Genomic DNA, 18,894 nt, shown 5'->3' with positions numbered 1-18,894 from the left:
CAGCTGCAGCTCAGTCTGCAACAAAATTCAGGATCAAATAATCCAAACTAAGGAACTAATAAAGTGCAATCAGCAGCCTAGCCCAGCAACAGCACCATCCAGCAAAAACAGATCTCAGCAATTTGGTTGGAGGTCTGCTGATCTCAGTCCCTGACTCTCTGAAGCACTGCAGACTCGCATTCAGCACTGTCTCATCCTTTTGCTCCACTTGCACCACGCTCAGTCTGGATTTATTGAATCCTTCCTGGCTTCCTCTATGACCAACACAACAACCCGCAACACAAATATCTTCCTTCCATCCTCAAACTCGAGCTGGTTCAAGTTAATCTTCTTTCACCCTGAAGGCATTTTTGAAGGCATTGCACTGGTGTGAAAACAATTACCGGTACATGATCAGTCATATATTTGAGAGCTCTCATTGGGTCCCATCCTCAGGAACAGTTGCTTGATTGGTTTGTATACAGTGATGGCAATTGGCTGCAATTGTGGTATACGAACCAATCCAAAATTGTGTAACACAACCAGCACTGTTCAATGCCGAACAGTGGAGCAGCTATTTGATTGGTTCGTATACCGCAGTGCCAATTGGCAGTAATTGCAGTATATGAATCAATCAAAAGCCATGTAGCAGAGCCAACGCTGTTCAATACAGAACAGCAGAACAGTGGGATCATTTATGTTCAAATCTGGAGCATTTCACACATTCTGGAGCACTTGGTTGCTCAGTCTTTTAGAATAGTGGAAGAAATAAAACAGCTACAAATCCACAGGGGGAAGGAATAAAGCTAACAGAGTGATAACATATTGAAAAAAATGACAAAAGCAGACCCAGAGTTAATACCAAAAAAAAACACCCTCAGAGTCTTGCTGCCACCTTGAAATTGCCCAAGCTTGCACAATCTTATCTTCCCTGCTCCAAACATGTAACTGCGGAAACAAGAAAGCAGATTCTAAAACTGTAATCAAAGCTGAAGCCACCGGAAATTATGTTTGAGACTTAAAAAAGCAGACCCACACTGTTAATTAAAAGAGTCACAGTAATTCAGTTACTGCAACTGCCTGCTTGGTACAGTGGTCAATTTTTGATCAAAGTATTCCAGTTTTAGCTTCCTGTTGTAATTCTGAGATCCATAATTGCAAGTGTTTGAATTACAAAAAAAATTTTAAACTGAAAACCAGAGAATGTCAGCAATCTCTCTTCTTGTTTAAAGATATGAAGCTCCACCCCCAATATCCCCCCCCCCCATGACCTCCACTGGCTTACATATGCTGACTCTCAGACTGCCATGCTTCATGGAAAATGAAATTTTCAGAGAAACAGCTATCTCAAAATTACTAAACATGAGTCTTCATTTTCTCACATTCAGTTTCGCTAGCCCCAAATTTAAGTTAATGTAATGTAAAATTTTTACATCTAATTCTATCATAAAATCCAATTTTCTCATCATTGACCACAAGGTGGCAACACTTAATCACTGACTTGTCCAAAAATGACATAGAATAAAATAATTTAGTTTAAGTATTTAGCACATTAAATTGAAGCAACCCAAGGAGGTGACAGACTTCAATGAGCACCACACCTCACCCAGCAGCTAAAATCCATCCTTAATTGTAAATTTTGTAAAACTAATATGCATTATGCATTATTATTGTTATTGCATTGTCTATATTTACTTGCAGACAATCTGATAAGGGGAACTTTCCAAAGTCTTTCTGTCTGAAGAAAACTGTCCTAATTACTTTTATGTTTATGTGAAAAGCTTGTTGAAATTGGGTCCAAATCCATGAAAAAGCTAAGCTACTGAAGCACATACTCTGGTCATAATCTAATGCATCCATCATCAAAAATTGAATAGATAGTCCCAGTGAAATGGCATTTCTTTTTAGGAAGAACATCAGAATCTACTAGGAGTGGTGTTTCTTCAGAGGTTGGAGAAGAGTTAAATGGTCATCCACTGGATCTGAGTCCTGAGTTGAATATTCTCGCTGTACTCCTAAAAATTCTTCTAGTGGAATCCTGCATAAGGAACCATTAAAATGTTGGTTCATATATGACCCGCATGAAGTTTTTACATTGAGTCTGCTCATTAAGAATCCACCTGATGAAAACTAACATGCTTGGTCTTATCTTCGGAGAGGAAAGTTTTCTGTTACAATGTGCCTAGAAAAATTCCTCCAAACACCTTTGTTTCCAAAGAATCAGGATCTGATTTTTAAAAATTGATCAAAAATCTAACTCACTCAACAGAAACAATATTAAAGGTGCAGTACTCTTGGGAATGCTTGTAAGTAAGGGGAAATATCATTTAACCTTTAATAATGTGTTCGCACAAGACAGCAGCACTTTGTGACGAAACAAACCATAGCTCTCAGCTGTACAGATTTTTACAGAATGTCCAGATTTTTGCCTCATATTTTTGTCTGTTCCTCATGAAATTTGTAGTTTTCTGGCAAATCAGCATGGATTGAAATCACTAAATAATGACATACATTTGAGCTTCAGACTTAATATCTTTCAGGAAATGCATGATAACACAAATCCTGTTACTCTAACAATTTATTAAGTTTATAAGAGCAATATTTAAAATCTGTCCCTATTTATAGGCCTATGCCCTCCCCCTCCATTATTTTAGGCTTTGTCCAGATTTCTTGCACTAAGAGATTGAGAGGTATGAACCAAACTGCTGTAGCCACATGATGTGATTATCTACATTAAGGTTTGTGGAGTTATTATATTGTCTGGTTCCTTCCTTCAGTGCTCAATCTTTTTTTTTGGGGGGGGGGGGTGTTCCCTGTTTAACATTTTAAGAATGAGAAGCCTATGTTTCTAAATCATAGACTTTGACATTGTGGCTGGGGGCTGAGGAAGAGGTTTGATGTGAAATTCAATATATTACATTGAAGAAGGGACAGACCTCTCAACCAATTGGGGACAAATTTCAACAGAATCAGGGACAAGTCGAGAAAAAATCAGGGACAATCAGGGACACTTTTAAAATATTAGTGCTATTAACTTGAAACATCGACAGAATCAGAGCATATGAATTAATACGCATTATCTGAAGTAAAAGAAGTTTATAACTCTTAATTATTGTCATTATTCATTGAGTGTAATTCACCACCTTTCCTCCAAAAATCACTAGTTTTAGGAGGGATTAAGATGGACAGAGTTAAAATTTGAGTCAAAATTAGGGACATCCCTGAAAATCAGGGACAGTTGAGAGGTATACTTGGCCCAGTGGGCTTGCAGAATCTTTTAATAGTTGTGATTTAAGCACAACTGAAGCAGGCAAACTTTCCCTCCAAGTCAAGGATCTGAGAATTGTCCACTTGTACGGGGGAAGGCCTGGAGCTGCCTGGGAAAATCTGCACAAGAAAAAGAAGCCACAAAATTCCTTCTTGTGTCATTTAACAGAAAATGGTTTTGCAAATGTTGCATCTGCTTGTTGGCCAAGGACTTGCTCTCTCCCTTGAAGACCACCCTGGAAATGTCCCAAGAAAATGATGAGGGACTCTCCTTCTGTAAGTCCGAACTTCTTCTGTTAAGTCTGACCTCTCAAAAAACATTTTGCATAAGCTGCTTTTGTCTGTTGAAAAGGAAACATCCTGCTACTATTTATTTACTTTTGCCCTAATGCCACACCGGTGAATGATGTATAGTCTAACAGATGTGTGGGCCTGCTATACCATCCCCTATGAATGTGCCTATTGCTACACAGAGTTCATGAAGGCTGACACACACACACACACACACACACACACACACACACACACACACACACACACACACACACACACACACACACACGCACGCACACACACACACACACACACACACACACACACACACACACACACACACACACACACACCATGGCAGAGCTAAGTGCATAACCCTGGCTCATATAACACATGCTATGCACTTCTTTGTGTAGTAGGTGCTGGCACTGCAACAGGTCAGACCATTTCCAGGCCCAATGATGAGTATGCTAGTGTTGCCAATTCACTCCCACCATCATTGTATTCACCAATACCCAGCTCACTACTTGATCCCAGGTCACCTCTGACACAGTCTGGACTGTGTCCCTCTGTACCACAGAACTGATGTTATAGCACAAGGTTCCAATCATATAGCAGTTTCTTGAAAATGATGGCTAGGTGCATGAAACATGTCTTTCAGAGAAGACCTGGTGCTACTGTATTTTTTTCTCTAGCTCCAAAATGTTATTATCTACTGTTTGCCCATGTAAGACAGGTTTTAACATCCTCTGGCTATATATCTGTGTGCAGCTATGCATGCCTCCCTTAAACTATTTCACACATGCCATCTCTGAAAGACGCATCATCCATATGTGCTTTTCAGGATCTAGCCACCTGTCTTTTCCTTGTTATCACACTCAAGTATATTCCCTTTACAATTGTCCATTTGTTGTATAAGTGAGCCTTGATAACTGACCATGTGGGTCATGTAATTAACATCCCTTAGGTCAAACTGCTGGAAGTATACACATTTAAGTGCATCTGTTCAATACTCAGCCTTCTGTATGAAATGGAAGGGAAGCCAGAAAGAAGAGAGATGGAAAAGGTTACTGGATCTGCCTTACAGATCTGGTCTGTCTTGTGTTGCTCTGAAATGTTTATCTGACTTTCTGCTGCCAATGGTTAAGTTTCAGGATTACTTTAATTCACTTTTAAAACATTCTGAAATTATGGGAATAAAAGATGCCATGCACATAGAGTCTAGGAGTCTCATTATTTCTCTGTATCTTTTGGTGAGGAAGAAGGCTTTAATCAGGGCCAGGAGAAAAATAATTCTCTCATATAAGCATTTCTGAGAAGGTGATGTCCTCAGAAGGTGAAGCAAAGGACCGTGAGGAGGTGTCTTCATGGTCAGAGTCTGGCTGAACAGGAAACTGTCTCGTGCAGAAATCTGACTTTTTTATTCATTTATGTGAAACCATTAAAACCTACTTTTAGAAGGGGTAACTTAGAAGCACTGTGTGGTTGAAAACTTCCTCAAAATCACAGAGTAGCCAAATGAAGGCCGAGGGAATCAAACTCAAGACTCCAAGCTGAAGCTTGTGAACAGCTCATAGCCTTAATTCTGTGTCCTAAAATGACAGGAAGATGATCATATTCTTCTGCTCCTGACAGATACATTCCAGCCAAGTACTTGTGTAGGTTTGTTGGATGCAGTTTGGGTTATAGACCTATGCCAGTTAGAACTAGATGCTGAGGTATGTAAGGTCATTGTGCTAAAGCTGCTTCCCTGTGTACAATAAAATACTCTCTGGTAGAGAGTCTGCAGTCAGTAAGCGGTGATGCAAATGAAACCTGACTGATGGCTCAAGAACTGCAACATGTTTCTTGACAACAGGTCCCCTTGAGCATTTCATCTACAGACTATAATACACTTCTCATTAACATGTTGTATCTCTTAGATCAGAAGAAATATCCTGGTGGTGTCCAACAAAGGTGCTGATGTAGTTTTAGACATTGTAGCACCCACAATGAGGGGTTATCTCATGGTAACTTAGAAGTCAAGTTTGGAAGTCCTCAGCTGGAGGTTAAAGTAGAGGTGCCCCCCCCCCCCCTCTCTCTCTGATGTTAGTGGTCTTATATAGTTTTGCATTTTCAGTAGTTGCCTCTTTATCATAGTGATATTTTTCTGGGAGTTTTGTGATATTTCCCCTCTCTCTTTTTTCCACCTTTTTAGAATAGTTGTCTCTTACATTCCTAATATCTGCTGTTGAATTTTCAGAAGTCTGTTCTTGTGAAACTACTTATAAATATTTCAACTTCTTCTTGCTCAAAGAGAGAGGAGGAGTTTTGAATTTCCTGTACCTCATAGTTTATTAAGCCTACTACAGATTCAGCACTCCTTAACACTGTTTAATACCCTAACAAAAATAAATAAATAACTATGGCAATCTTTGTTATATAAGGATTTTAGGGTGAAGACATCATCAATTATTCATAGGTTCATAGGTGCGTACTAGGCTAATGGCCCTGGAGCCTTTACAAGCCGAGCCCATAGGATTACCCTGGCATCGTGCCACCCAACCTTAGTTCCCAGTGCCTCTGTCCAGTAGAGCCACGGAGTGATCCCCGGGGTGAATTTTCTATTTCCCATCCACTCATCATGATTTCTCTTGAAGAGGGCCAGTGAAGTGCTCTGTTTGACATGTATGGAAAGTCTATTCCAGAGCATGGGCAGTCTCTGGGTTATTAACCTGTCCCTCCAGCATGTTCTGTTGATTGTGGTAATCAGGTTGATGTCTCTGGAGCACGTGGTGTGCAGGGATTGGGATTTCTTTAGATGTAGCATTTCTAACAGAGCTGGCTCAGACATGGCTTTGTAAGTCAAGCAGAAATAGCCTCTAAGTAGGCGATATGAGACAGAGAATAGTTGGAGTTTTTGTCTTTCAATATAAAACAAGTGTTTATGGCCTAGGATCCTCTTTGTGAGGTACTTTTGCAGCCTCTCCAGTTGTTGCAGGTGTCTATTGAGGTACACGCCAAATGGGGCATTGTACTCAATGATTGGCCTAATGAGGGAAGAGTAGAGGGAGACAATGACCTCTTTTTTCTTGGATGCAAAACCCTTAGTAATGAAATGTGCCACATAGAAGGACTTTCTGACCACAGTGGCAATGTGGTAATCAAAAGAGAGGTTGCTGTCAACCTGTGTTCCGAGATCTCTTATAATGCCTTCTGTGTTCGGTGGACTACTATTGATTTGGCAATTCATGGGAACCGGGTTTTTCCCAAAGGGTATGACAACACATTTTTTGGCATTGATCTTAAGGCCATGGTTCTGACACCAGTCATTGGTGTCAGTGAGGCCTTTCTTTAGGATGTCAACATCATTTGGGGAGTTAATAATAGCTCCCAACTTGCAATTGTCTGCAAACTTTGTCAGCCAGAGTCCCTTTGTGTTGGCCTGGACTTCAGAGATGTAGATACCAAACAGGAGAGGACTCAGGACCAAACCCTGTGGGACTCCATTTGTGACTGGTCAGCAGTCTGACTTGGAGTCAGCTACTTTCACACTGTGGGTTCTATCTGTGAGCCAGTTTGCAACCCACCTAGTGATGTAGGGGTTGGTGCCTAACTTAGTGAGCTTTTCTATGATTCCTGAGTGGGGAATGGTATCAAAGGCCTTGGCCAGCTCAAGGTAGGCTGTATGAACCACCTTGCCTTCATCCACAGTTCTGGTGACTGACTCAAAGAAGTCGACCAAGTTGAGCAGGCATAATCTACCCTTCACAAAAGCAAACTGTGTGGGATTCAGAGTTTGGAGATTCCTTATATCCTTGTTTATTAGGTCCATAATGATACATTCCATAGCTTTGCATATCAGACTCATCAGGCTAATGGGGGCGATAGTTCCCAGGGTCTATATTCGCTCCTCCTTTGTGAGAGGGATGACTGTAGCAGTGCCCCATTCGGTAGGGACAAAGTCTGAGGAGCGTCTGTGATTGAACAGAGCACACAGGTGAGGTGCCAGTTCACTCTGTAGTTCATGTGGAACACAGCCACGGATATTGTCAGGTCCCATAGACGCTGTATTCTTGGTCTTGGACAGTGCTGTTTTAATCTGTCCAGCAGTAATACTGGGTGCCTGGCAATCTACTGGTATTGTGATTGGTCCTTGGGGGGGTAAAGTTGGCACTGAATCAGTCAGCCAGTATATTGGGAATATCTGTTAGCTCGGTATAGGAGGTACCATTGTGCAGTAGCTCAGAACAAATCTGGGTATTGCCATGGAGATTCTTTACATAACTACAGAAGGCCTTGCGGCTGTGTTTACTATCTGCTTCAATTCTGTTTTCATAGCTAGGTTTAGAAGATTTGATGAGGGATCTCAACTTTTTGTTGAGGCTGATAAGGGAGTTTTTCCAGTCTTGGGACTTCACCTTATTCCATATCAGTTTCCTCTTTCTGTTGTAGAGTGTGTTTATGGCAGGGGACCACCAGAGTGGCTTCCCTTTTTTGGAGAGTGTCTTGGTTCTATTGGGTACGGTGAGATCCATGCATTTGAGTACATGTTCGTACAGTGCATTGGTGTATGATTCGGCGGTCATGCAACTATTCTCCATTTGCATGGGTGCCGTGAAGTTAGCCACCTCTGTTTTTAGGAGCCCAAAGTTAGCTTTGGAGAAGTTTTTCATGGTGGTTACCTTTGCGGGGGGGGGGTGGATTTCCAAGGTGATTAGTTTGTAGTTGTATCTAACCAGGGAGGAGTTGACTACTGGTATAGAGCAATAATCATCCATGTAAGTAATGACCAGGTCAAAGATGTTGTTGCCTCTAGTGAGGGTAGGAATGAGCTGGTCCAGGGCATTGGAATTAATGAATTCCAGGAAACATTGGGCAAGTGTATTGGTAATGAGCAGTTTTCCCAGTTAATGACATCACCCAGTATGAGTGTTAGGTTGGACCCTAATATTCTCCAGGGTGCTTAGGAACATGAAGTGTGAGCCTGGGACATGGTTGGGGACCTATAGCAGGGTACAACCTGAATTGCGGTCTTACCCAATGTTAGCTGCACCTGAAGTATCTCTGATGCATTATGCTGAGCTACCAGTCTGGAGATATGCACATCCTTTATGAATATAGAAACAACACCACCTTTAGAGCTTTGGTCTGGGGCCAAAAGGTGTGGAATGAGTTATAGCCTGGTAGTGTAGGGGTGCTTTATGCTGCCTTGAACCAGGTCTCTTTTACAGAACAAATGTCGATGTTCTCCATTTTAAGGAGTGCTTTGAGCGAGTGCATTTTGAGATTTAAACTTCTAGTGTTGAGCAGCATGACCCTCAGATTGCATTTGTTTGTAGCTGTTACAGGGTTAATTTGGTCTTTGGAACACCTCCTAAAAAAAGGCACTATAGGGGTGGCAAGAGCCTTGGCCAGTATCCAGAACCCAGGGGTGACAGATGCAGGCCATCTCTGGCAAAGCATCAAGGTCTGTCAATCATGTCTTCCCAGGCAAACAGATACTGGATCCCCTTAGAATGACACAGAAACTTAGCCAATTGTTGAAATCAATAATTTTCTGCTTGTACTGTGGTATCATTCTGGGTGATGGTAGGATGCTGCTCATGGCTAGGGTCATACCTGCCTGGGATACATAATCCAAGAACTCCTCCATGTCTCTTTTCATGTAGTCCAGGGTGGTATGTCTCAGGTCATTCACACCCACATGTACAATGAGAGAGTCATATTTGTACCTGTTGTTGAGGGACCTGAGTGCGTGCATTATGTGGTGGATCCTGGCACCTGACAGGCAACTGACTGTTACTTTCTCCTTATTCAACCTAGTAAGTGGGACATCAGTCTGTCTCACTATTGAGTCACCTATGATTAGTGTGTTGGGCATGCTGTTTTGCCTTAGGGGCTCTGGTTGAGTGGCACACTGTTTAGGAGAGTTATGTGTCTCGTGATTAGTGTTGTGTTGTGGTGGTTGAGTGCGTTTCTACCTTGGAGGTTTCTGCTGTTTGGGTAGATTTTTATTGAAAGCCTCCGTGAAGGTAGGTGTGTGGTTTGTGCTTTTATGTGAAGACAGTGCTGGTGGGTGTTCTGGAGGGCTGTGTGTTCCATGTGGTGTGGTGCAAGTGTTGATCGTCTCTTGACCAGCTATTCCAGTCTTGGCTCGAGAGTGCATGGCTTCCAGTTTGGATATATAAGTGCATCTCTCGCAAGTCTGAGTTTAGGAGGTAAGAGGAGAAGTTGTCAGTGTACATGAGGCAGTTGATACATTGCCTCAGGATGCCCAAGTTCACCAGGTTAATAGAAGAAAGCACAGGGAACTGACCTTTAGATATCCCTGGAGGGGTGGGCATTAATAATAAGTACTGGAGCTGTTTCCTTGTAGAACATTTAGTGCTGGTTGTACTTTTGTGTGCTACAATAATTGCTACAAGAAGTCTGGTAAAGTGCTAGACTAATAAGTTAGTAAAAGTGCAAGAGAGGAGAGAACTAGCAGATCTAAAGGAAAAATTGAAGAGCAGACTTTAGCACTACTCAGAAAGCCGGGAAACAAGCGCAAACACGGGCTTTTAAACCAGAAAGTTGAAAGAGATAGAAAAACTGCCCAAACGGCCAATAAACTACAATTTCTGGGCCAGAAACCATTCCTCTTGTGCTAGGTAGGCTACCTAGTGCTTACCACTCCCACTGATAAGCTAGAAGGCTTCCACCCAACACAGAAAGACTTTACTGTTTACTGATCCTATTGATAATCACAAAGAGTTGAGCTCCCGAACAATCTTGTACCTGAGGCTGCTGCATACTGTTTTGAAATTTCATCTTCTTGGATAGATGCACTGACACATCATCATCAATCTTGTTTAAGCATAATGGCAAGTTTATAACTAAACCCATATGGCTAAACGACTACATCAACAAACTCTATGCTAAAAAGAAAAAAGCTCCTGGCCATTACTAAAATAAGTCCACATCATCATGATATAATGGATTTAAAACTGTTGAGTCTCTCAAACTTACCATTAGGAAATGTAAGGCCAATGAACTAAAGATTACAACTAAAACAAACGATAATCATAAATCCCTCTTTAGTTATATTAAGAAGATCAGAAGTAACCTACAATTCCCTACTGAATTTATCTCAAATGGTACCTCCTTCTCTGATGTCGAGGACATTGCTAATATTCTTACTGACAAATTCTCTCTCAACTTCACTCCAATGTCACTCTCCTCTGTGACCTCCATTCCTCCTCACATCCCCTCCTGAGATCAATTTGGACCAAATCCTTTTGCATTTTTCAAAATAAAAATGCTACTTCCACAGATCCTGACAATTTCCTCTAGATATCTGCTGACAAGTGTAAAGTCCCAGATAACAAAACCCTTCTGTCAGGTCTTGAACCTGAGTTTCTCCACTGGTTGTGGCTCCAAGGTGTGGATAATGGCAGTTTTGGTACCCTTCCCTAAAGCTGGCCCATCTACGGGTCTATGCCAGTTGATCAAAGGGTGAAATTGTCAAAACTCATATGGTTGACAGTTTTGTTCACCAAACCATTCTGACAGAGATTGCAGTACAATAGTGGTCGGGGAATTTGTCCCTTTCCCCCCTGCAGTGCGATCTCAGAGTCGGTATAAATTATTAGCAGTAGGTGTGGGGGTTTGCCCCCCCCCCAAAAATGTTGTTTGTGTTGTTGAAGGCTTTTGTGTGGATTTATGTCAGTTTTTCAATAAACTGCAGTGTCGAGCATATGGTCTCGTCCATACAGGTTTTGACAATGTGGTTTTCAATAAAGTAACATAGATTTCCCTCTACTAACTCTGGGAATTGCAAGCCTATTTGTCTCACTAATATTATTTGCAAGGCTGTGCAATGTATTGTACCTGAACTAATAAACAAAGATACAGGTGACCTTGTATCCCAGGATACACATCAATTTGGCTTTGTAAAAGGCATATCATGCCTACTCAGCCTAGATAAGGTCTTTGAAAGGATTACTGAGGCCATGGATAAGGGACATACAGTCCACACTGATTGCTGAACCTTACCAGGACATCTGACACTATCCTCCATACTGGGATTGTTGACAAACCCTTCCAACTCAACATATATAACCATATATAGCTTATTGGACTGCTAAGTGATTGCTTGAGAGATCCCATAGCATTAAGGTTGGGGATATTTTTTCTAGATACAAAAATGTAACTTACAGTGTTCCACAGGGATGTTTATTGGATTATCTCCACTGTTGTGTATATTTCTGTGACATAATAGTCGATATCAAGGGTTATGGCTAACAAGGTTTGCTGATTGCAGATTAAGGATGGTTATCAAATTCAATCTATCTGGTACTTTAGAAATTGCTGAAGTGTTGCAGCATTAATAAAATTGCTGGAAAGTTGTTCCCAGCATGTTATTCATTTATTTGCTGGAGATGGAGGAATTTCTTGTTATTTTTTTATAGTTATCAAATCCTATTCTGATATTCAAATTATCTATCAATGGATGGACCAATTAGATGCTAGCTGTATTAATCATAGGCTTTCCCTCAACATCAAGGAGTGCAACATGGTTTCCTCAGTAAATCTAGCATCACTATTGTTTACCATACAGATGACAATCCACTTAAATTTGAGACAGTAATCAAGGACTTTGGTACATATAATGATAATAGACTCTCCTTTAACCAAACCTCTGTTGCAGTTAGAAAATCCTTCTATCTTGCACAACTTATTCTTTGTAGGGCCAGAGAAGTTATAGTTCCACTTTAACCGCCCCTTATCAGGCCCATCATTGAATGTAATGCACCCTTTGGCAAGCACCTTGCTAAACACCAAAACCAGTTTGACAGATCTCAATGTTTCCTCATCAAAAAGATCTCAGGTCTTAGTACCCTTAGCTTCTCTGACAGACTGAAATTCTGTCCATCTACTCATACAGGTTTCTGAGGTACACTCACTGCTTAGCATTCTGTGCTATGAATGACCCAGCACTATTTGAACTCCTTCATCTAAATAAAGCCAGTGGTAAAGCAAACACCTGTTCTAGATATCTAAACCTATACTACCATATTGTCAACACCAAATGGTGTGGCTGATACCTACCCAGTATATACCCATTTCTGGAATAAGTTGCCCTTATCTATGAAGTAGAATACTTCCCTAGCAACCTTTAAAACAAGCCTAGATGACTGGATGGGTGCTTACAAATTTTCACCAGGGATATATGAAGAAAATGTACTTAGTGAGGGACATTATTAGTTTTACACAGTATTGAGCAATATAGCTGAGCTTTTCAGTTGTCTCATTTGCCAGCAAGCTTAGTAAAATCTAGGAATATATGAACCATAGATGAAGAACTAGATGAAACCATTCTATGTTCTTCCAAAAAAAGTCCAATGTTTTATGAAGAAAGTGAAAAACCTTGAAGAGAATGATACCTTTCATAATACATAGCAACATTTTTGTCAGTACCGAGTAACCTATGCTGCAATGATGATGACAAGAACTGAAAACTGTGTTTGGCAACATTGGACATATATATATATATATATAATATATATATCAGTCATATTACTAGCTCTACAGATATTTTACAAGTTCAAGATCATTGAAGGCCTATGGGTGGACCCAGAACAGCTTAGTGGAAACACGTGGGAGCAGTGAACACAGAAAGATGGTAAACCCAATTGTTTTCATTTACTGTTACAGTGACTTTTTCCAAACATCATCCGCCCTATGGTTATAGACATATTATACCACAGAATAACTTTTCTGGTTATTATCTTTTTTTATATTCTGAGAACCAGAATAAAGAAATCTGCCTCTTTTTTTAAAGAAAAATAACTAGGGCCCAGTACCAACAGTCTACAGAACATGGCAGGTGCACTTTTTTCAAAAGCATCTCCAAAGAAATCTTTTTATCAAAATTTTACTTGCTGAAATCAACCACTTTACTGAGGAGAATATATTGTGTGACAGCAAACAGAGTAAAATTTCTCAGACCTGTGTCTAACCAAGCAAAGGGTTAAAACAGAAGAAGATAACCAAACTTTTTAAATCACATATGGGCCAGGAAAAAAAACATCTTGATATGCAGTTGCCTCATAGTGCAGAGGAAGAAAGAGCCAGTGGGTGGCACCTCCTGTGTAGTATCCATCATCTGACCATACATGGGCATACCTGTCAACTGTATAGATTTTTGTCTCATATTTTTGGTCTGTTCCACTTAAAAATTGTGTTTTTTTTGACAAATCACTGTGATGATCTAAGGATTAAAGCCACTATATAATGACATGCACTTGAGTTTCAGACTTCATATCCAACAGAAAATGCATGCAAACACAAATTCTGTTATTCTAGCAACTTTCTAAGTATATAAGAGCAATATTTAAAATGTGTCCCTATTTGTAGGCATTTGTCCCCCCATTATGTCAGGCTTTTGGCCAGATTTCTTGAGCCAAGAGATTAAGATGTATGTACATGAGAAGGCGTGGCTTTCTTCTATATATCCACTTAAAGAGCATGATTTTTTTACTCTCTTTAACTCTGGAATGCATTTCTCAGCTCACAGGAAGTAACAGAAATTGCTGATACCTAGCAATTCAAAGGATTAGAGTAGCTGTGTTATACCTTCAGTTATTAAATGCTGAAATGCAAGTAAAAATGTTATCACACACAATGGAATCTTGAAGAATAATTTAAAATAATAAAGAATTGTTTCACAAACCATGGTAGTGAGGGGGCACGTGAAAACTGTGCTTTGCATTTATTCAGCTTCTTCTAGAGATGCTGGTGCTACAAATGCAGAATGCCTCCTTTGCTTCATATTTGCCAAAGCAGAAGAGCTGTGACTATGAGATGTCAGCAGTGACTAGACTATAACCCAAAGCTGAAGGCCATATCCAGTAAAAAGACACTCAGTTTCACCATTTCCTTCATTTGCAGAATGATAACCGTTTGGGCATAACTTAACAATTAGTGAATAATTAGCTTTGTGGGTACAAAAAGACCGGCAGCCATAACTGTAAAGCTTAACAAAAAGTATGCAATACGTAAATTAGTCAAAATCTAAATGAAATATAATGATGTACATTACAGGAATAAAAGCGAGGCCTGTCTGTTACTCTCATGGTTTTACCTTATAACATGGATATTAATAAATTTGAAGGTATTATTCATCAGAATTGGCACATGCTTTTGGTTGATGAGGAGACCACAAATATACTAGGTAAGCACCCACATTTTGTATTTAAAAATAAGAAGACCTTGAACCAGCAGTTATGCTACCCTAGAACGCCTAGGAGAGAAGGGACAGGAGGGAATATGTGGAAGGGTACACAGAAATGTAGGAACTGTGCTCAATGCACATATATAGATGAATCCCAATTTTTTAAGCATCCAGAGATGGGATATTTATGGGAATTAAGAAATTCAAGTGATTGTAACACATAAAATGTAGTGTATGTAGCTCATTGCAAAGTATGTTTCCATTTCTATGTGAGCAAAACTAACCGCCACCTTAGGGAAAGAATTAGAGACCATGTATATTGCACAAGGAAAGGGCAAGATTATAGTGCCTTAGCCAAGCATACTTTGGCGAATGGTGAAAATCAGACTTTTTTGTTTCAGATTTTACAAGTGCAGCATATAAACATTAGACTGGGAGATGTTAATTCAACAGAGAACATGGAAGTGAGATGGATTTTGAGACTTGGGGCTCAGATTAAATTATATTGTACCCCTGAAACTGGTTCTCATGTCCAGAAAATTAAAATAGCCCCATGCACATTTAGCTCTGTTATTTATATCATTTAGGTAGTGGTGCTGTGGTAGCATTGTCACCTCACAGCAAGACGTTGTCCCATTCGATTCTCAGCTAGAGCGTCTTGTGAGTGGAGGCATGCGTGAATGAGCATGCCTTCGTTGAAGGTTGTGCATCAGGGCTGGTAACTCGGCACGTAAAAATCCACTACCAAACATTAGCGGACCGGAGTAACGCTGTGGTGACCCCTAACCAGGATAAGCCGAAAGACACAACAACAAAATTTATACCCGCGGTGGTGGTGCTGTGGTAGCATTGTCACCTCACAGTAAAACACTGCCTGGTTCGATTCTCAGCTAGGGCATCTTCTGCGTGGAGACATGCGTGAATGGGCGTACCTTCCTTGAAGGTTGTGCATCAGGGCTGGTAACTCGGCATGTAAAAATCAACTACCAATCATTAGCGGGCTGGAGTTCCACTGTGGCAACCCCTAACTGGGAAAAGCCGAAAGACGCAACAAAAAGAGTATGACAGCATGCCGTGTTGATACACTATTGCTTTAAATATACATTCTTGCTTATATACGCTATTTAAATTAATTAATTGATGCACTAGTATGATTGCTTGAATTTTAAACTGTCTATTTATGTGTGGTTGGAGTTTATGATTAATGTCTGATGAATCAGTGGTTGTCACTGCGCTCACTCGTAGTTATTAAAAAAGAAGATTTTATTTTATTCTGCTGTGGTTTATTCATTCCGGTTACCTTCCATCATGGGCAAGTCTATTTGGATTGACTTTACTTTCTCTGGGGTTGCTTCGGATACTTGGGCTGTGTTTTACTATATAACAGGAATAAAAGCTATGCTGAAAGTCAGCAAAGGAGCAACATAAAATGGCCATTGAGACACTATTTAGTAAATTTGGCTTTATGACTGTTTAATCTTACCTTGATGGCTAACTTCTAAAATATGTGTCTCAAACACTGGTTATGTGTTTTCATCTAAATGTATAAGCATATCCTTTTGTCTTTCTAAAAATTAATGTCAGTAATTGTCTTGCTGAAAATGAATTCCAGTAATTTATTTTTTCCGTCTCTGATTTGAAACTGAATTGGTTATCAGCACTGTTTCTCTAACACTGTAATTTCAGCTACTATCGAACTTTGGGCTAATTACTTCAGTTATCAATTCTGTGGCCTTTCAAGTAGTATTTGAAAGTAGTTATTTAGCCTGTTATTGTGCGTAATTTACAACTAAATGTCTTTCTTTCTGTTGCAGCTGAGTGTTGCCGTGTGTGTGGGATTTTTAGCTGCATGGACTCCTTATGCTGTAGTTGCACTGTGGACAGCTTTGAGAGATGCCACACAGGTCCCAGCTATAGCATTCGCATTGTGCGCAGTGTTTGCTAAATCATCAACTTTATATAATCCAATAGTCTACCTGGTTTTCAAGCCAAACTTCAGAACATTTGTGATAAAGGACATTGTGATGTTCCAGAAAGTTTGCACAAGAGTGTGTTGTTTTGGTAGAGCTGAAATCACATTAAAGGCCATCACAGCTAAAGGCATCAGCAACACCTCAAAGATATCTAATGGCTACACAGACAGCCAGGGAGTATGCAGAAATTGTACAGATGCTTTTGAATGTTTCAGCAACTACCCTAAGTGTGAGAGGCTGGCTTACAACTGTGAATGTACTCCAAAGGTAAAACCCTTAATGTTAAATGAAAGGCGCTACAGTCAGACAGATATTAAAAGGACTGTTTTGATCGTCCTTGCAAAAAAGGAAAATCCAAGAGTGGAAACAACAGAGGTCACAATAGAAGCAGTGCCTTTTGCTGATGAAAGAGACTTACCATAAATAGAATGTAATGACAACATATTTCATGGCACAGGTAAAAGTGTGCCTAAGCCAAAAAAATGTTAACTGAGGTGCATTAACACAGAACAGTTTCTGATACCAGATACCTTCACAGATAAACAATGTCTATTCATAGCATGTATGGGCTTGACTTCTTGTGACATTTACTGTTTTGAAATGTATTTGATTAAAATTATTAACTTAACACAAATAAGGAACTAAATTACCCCCAAGCTTAAATCATTATGAATGTGGTGTGTGTGTGTGTGTGTGTGTGTGTGTGTGTGTGTGTGTGTGTGTGTGTGTGTGTGTGTGTGTGTGTGTGTACGTTGATTGACGTCAAATAGTTTTCCCAGATTCAGCTTATCGCACAGAATTTCTTACATCTCACTGGACTGAATCTGTTATTCAGTGAAAAATACTGATATTAAATGTAAGCCATAATATAACAGATATTTAGCCAGGAATCTCTGTTTTGTACTCGGACTTCATATTGCTACTTCCTACCCATCTAACACATAAGAACACATACATTTATCTCCAAATGTTGCTGCTCTTTGCTTTTGACCACTACAGTCATAGAAAAAGCTGATTTTGGAGAACTATCCCTATCATTAAACATACTGTGCATAGATACAGACACTGGCTCTAAATAGCCTTAGATGTATTGGGCTCTAGAAACTATAATTTATAGTATAATATATATATATATTCATAATATAATATATCCGCTTCCCTACCCTACCCCTAGTTCCCATCTGCCCCTCTTACTCTACATTTATACTTCCATAGCACCACCCACATATTCCTTAAACCAAAACCATCAGTTCCTACAAAAGAAAAATAATAGAATTACTCCCAATAGTAACATCCACTGTAGTTTACCACCCAAGACTCTCTATAGAAACTGTCTTAATCCTTGTCCCATTAACTATAAATTACATCTCTACAACCAACCCAGTACCCTCCTAACATTTTCTAATCCTAATTTACAACAAAGATAAATCAAAGCTAAATAAGATGCACCTAACTCAGATTGGTTTACTGTACCTCCTTACTCTACTAGTCCTCATCACCAATTATCAAATCCACCTCCTTCAAATACTTAGGACTTCAACCAATCCTCACAAATACTACTGATCAAATCAGCGCATCCTATAACTAAAAAGATCATCTCTACTTGACTCCAAGTAGACTATTCTCTATCTGTTAAACCTAGCACTTGCTCCTACAGTACTTATTACCTTGATACGGCACTCTTGTCATAGATAGTACCCCAAAAAGGCAACCCCCCATTTCTCGGTCACCCACGTCCCCCGGAATCTTTTTTAAAGTTTTTTTTTCTATCCTTCTAGCATGTCGAGGGATCAGTTGCTAGTGTCCTCTCCTGCTCAGCTGGTGAACCTGGGAATATTGAGGCAATGTTACAATTGCCTCATGTACACAGACAACCCTCTCCTCCTCCCACAAAACACAAATACATGCGAGAGATGCAACTATACGGCCAAACTGGAGGCTGAGCTCTCTCAACACAGGACTGGCAAGACCAGTCAGGAGGAGAAGGTTACCACACACACTATAGACCCAGTCTCACATAGTACCATTACAACCTCAAATCATACACATAAACACACAAAGACATACTCGGAGGCTCTGATCAAAAATCTACCAAAACAGCAGAGGCCACCAAAGCAGACACCCAAACAACCACCACCTCAGAACACAACACCTGCAACACATAGACCTCACAGTCAGAGTGTCAAACAGTCACAGCCCTTAAGG

The 18,894-nt window shown here is 40.1% G+C and overlaps 1 protein-coding gene across 1 annotated transcript in view; it reads left to right on the top strand.

Annotated features, from left to right (window-relative positions):
• Nucleotides 1–17,330, top strand: part of LOC122817360 (opsin-5-like) — a 356,813-nt gene extending 339,483 nt beyond the window's left edge. The window contains exon 6 of the mRNA XM_044090562.1: nucleotides 16,531–17,330. Coding sequence (XP_043946497.1) covers nucleotides 16,531–17,112 — 582 coding nt within the window. The 3' untranslated portion in view covers nucleotides 17,113–17,330. The remainder of the gene's footprint in view (nucleotides 1–16,530) is intronic.
• Nucleotides 17,331–18,894: the final 1,564 nt, after the last annotated feature.

Source organism: Protopterus annectens, chromosome 12.part0, assembly GCF_019279795.1.
Source record: "Protopterus annectens isolate FY-2018-M chromosome 12.part0, PAN1.0, whole genome shotgun sequence".
Taxonomy (NCBI): Eukaryota; Metazoa; Chordata; order Ceratodontiformes; family Protopteridae; genus Protopterus; species Protopterus annectens.
This window is presented reverse-complemented; position numbering and strand designations above follow the sequence as displayed.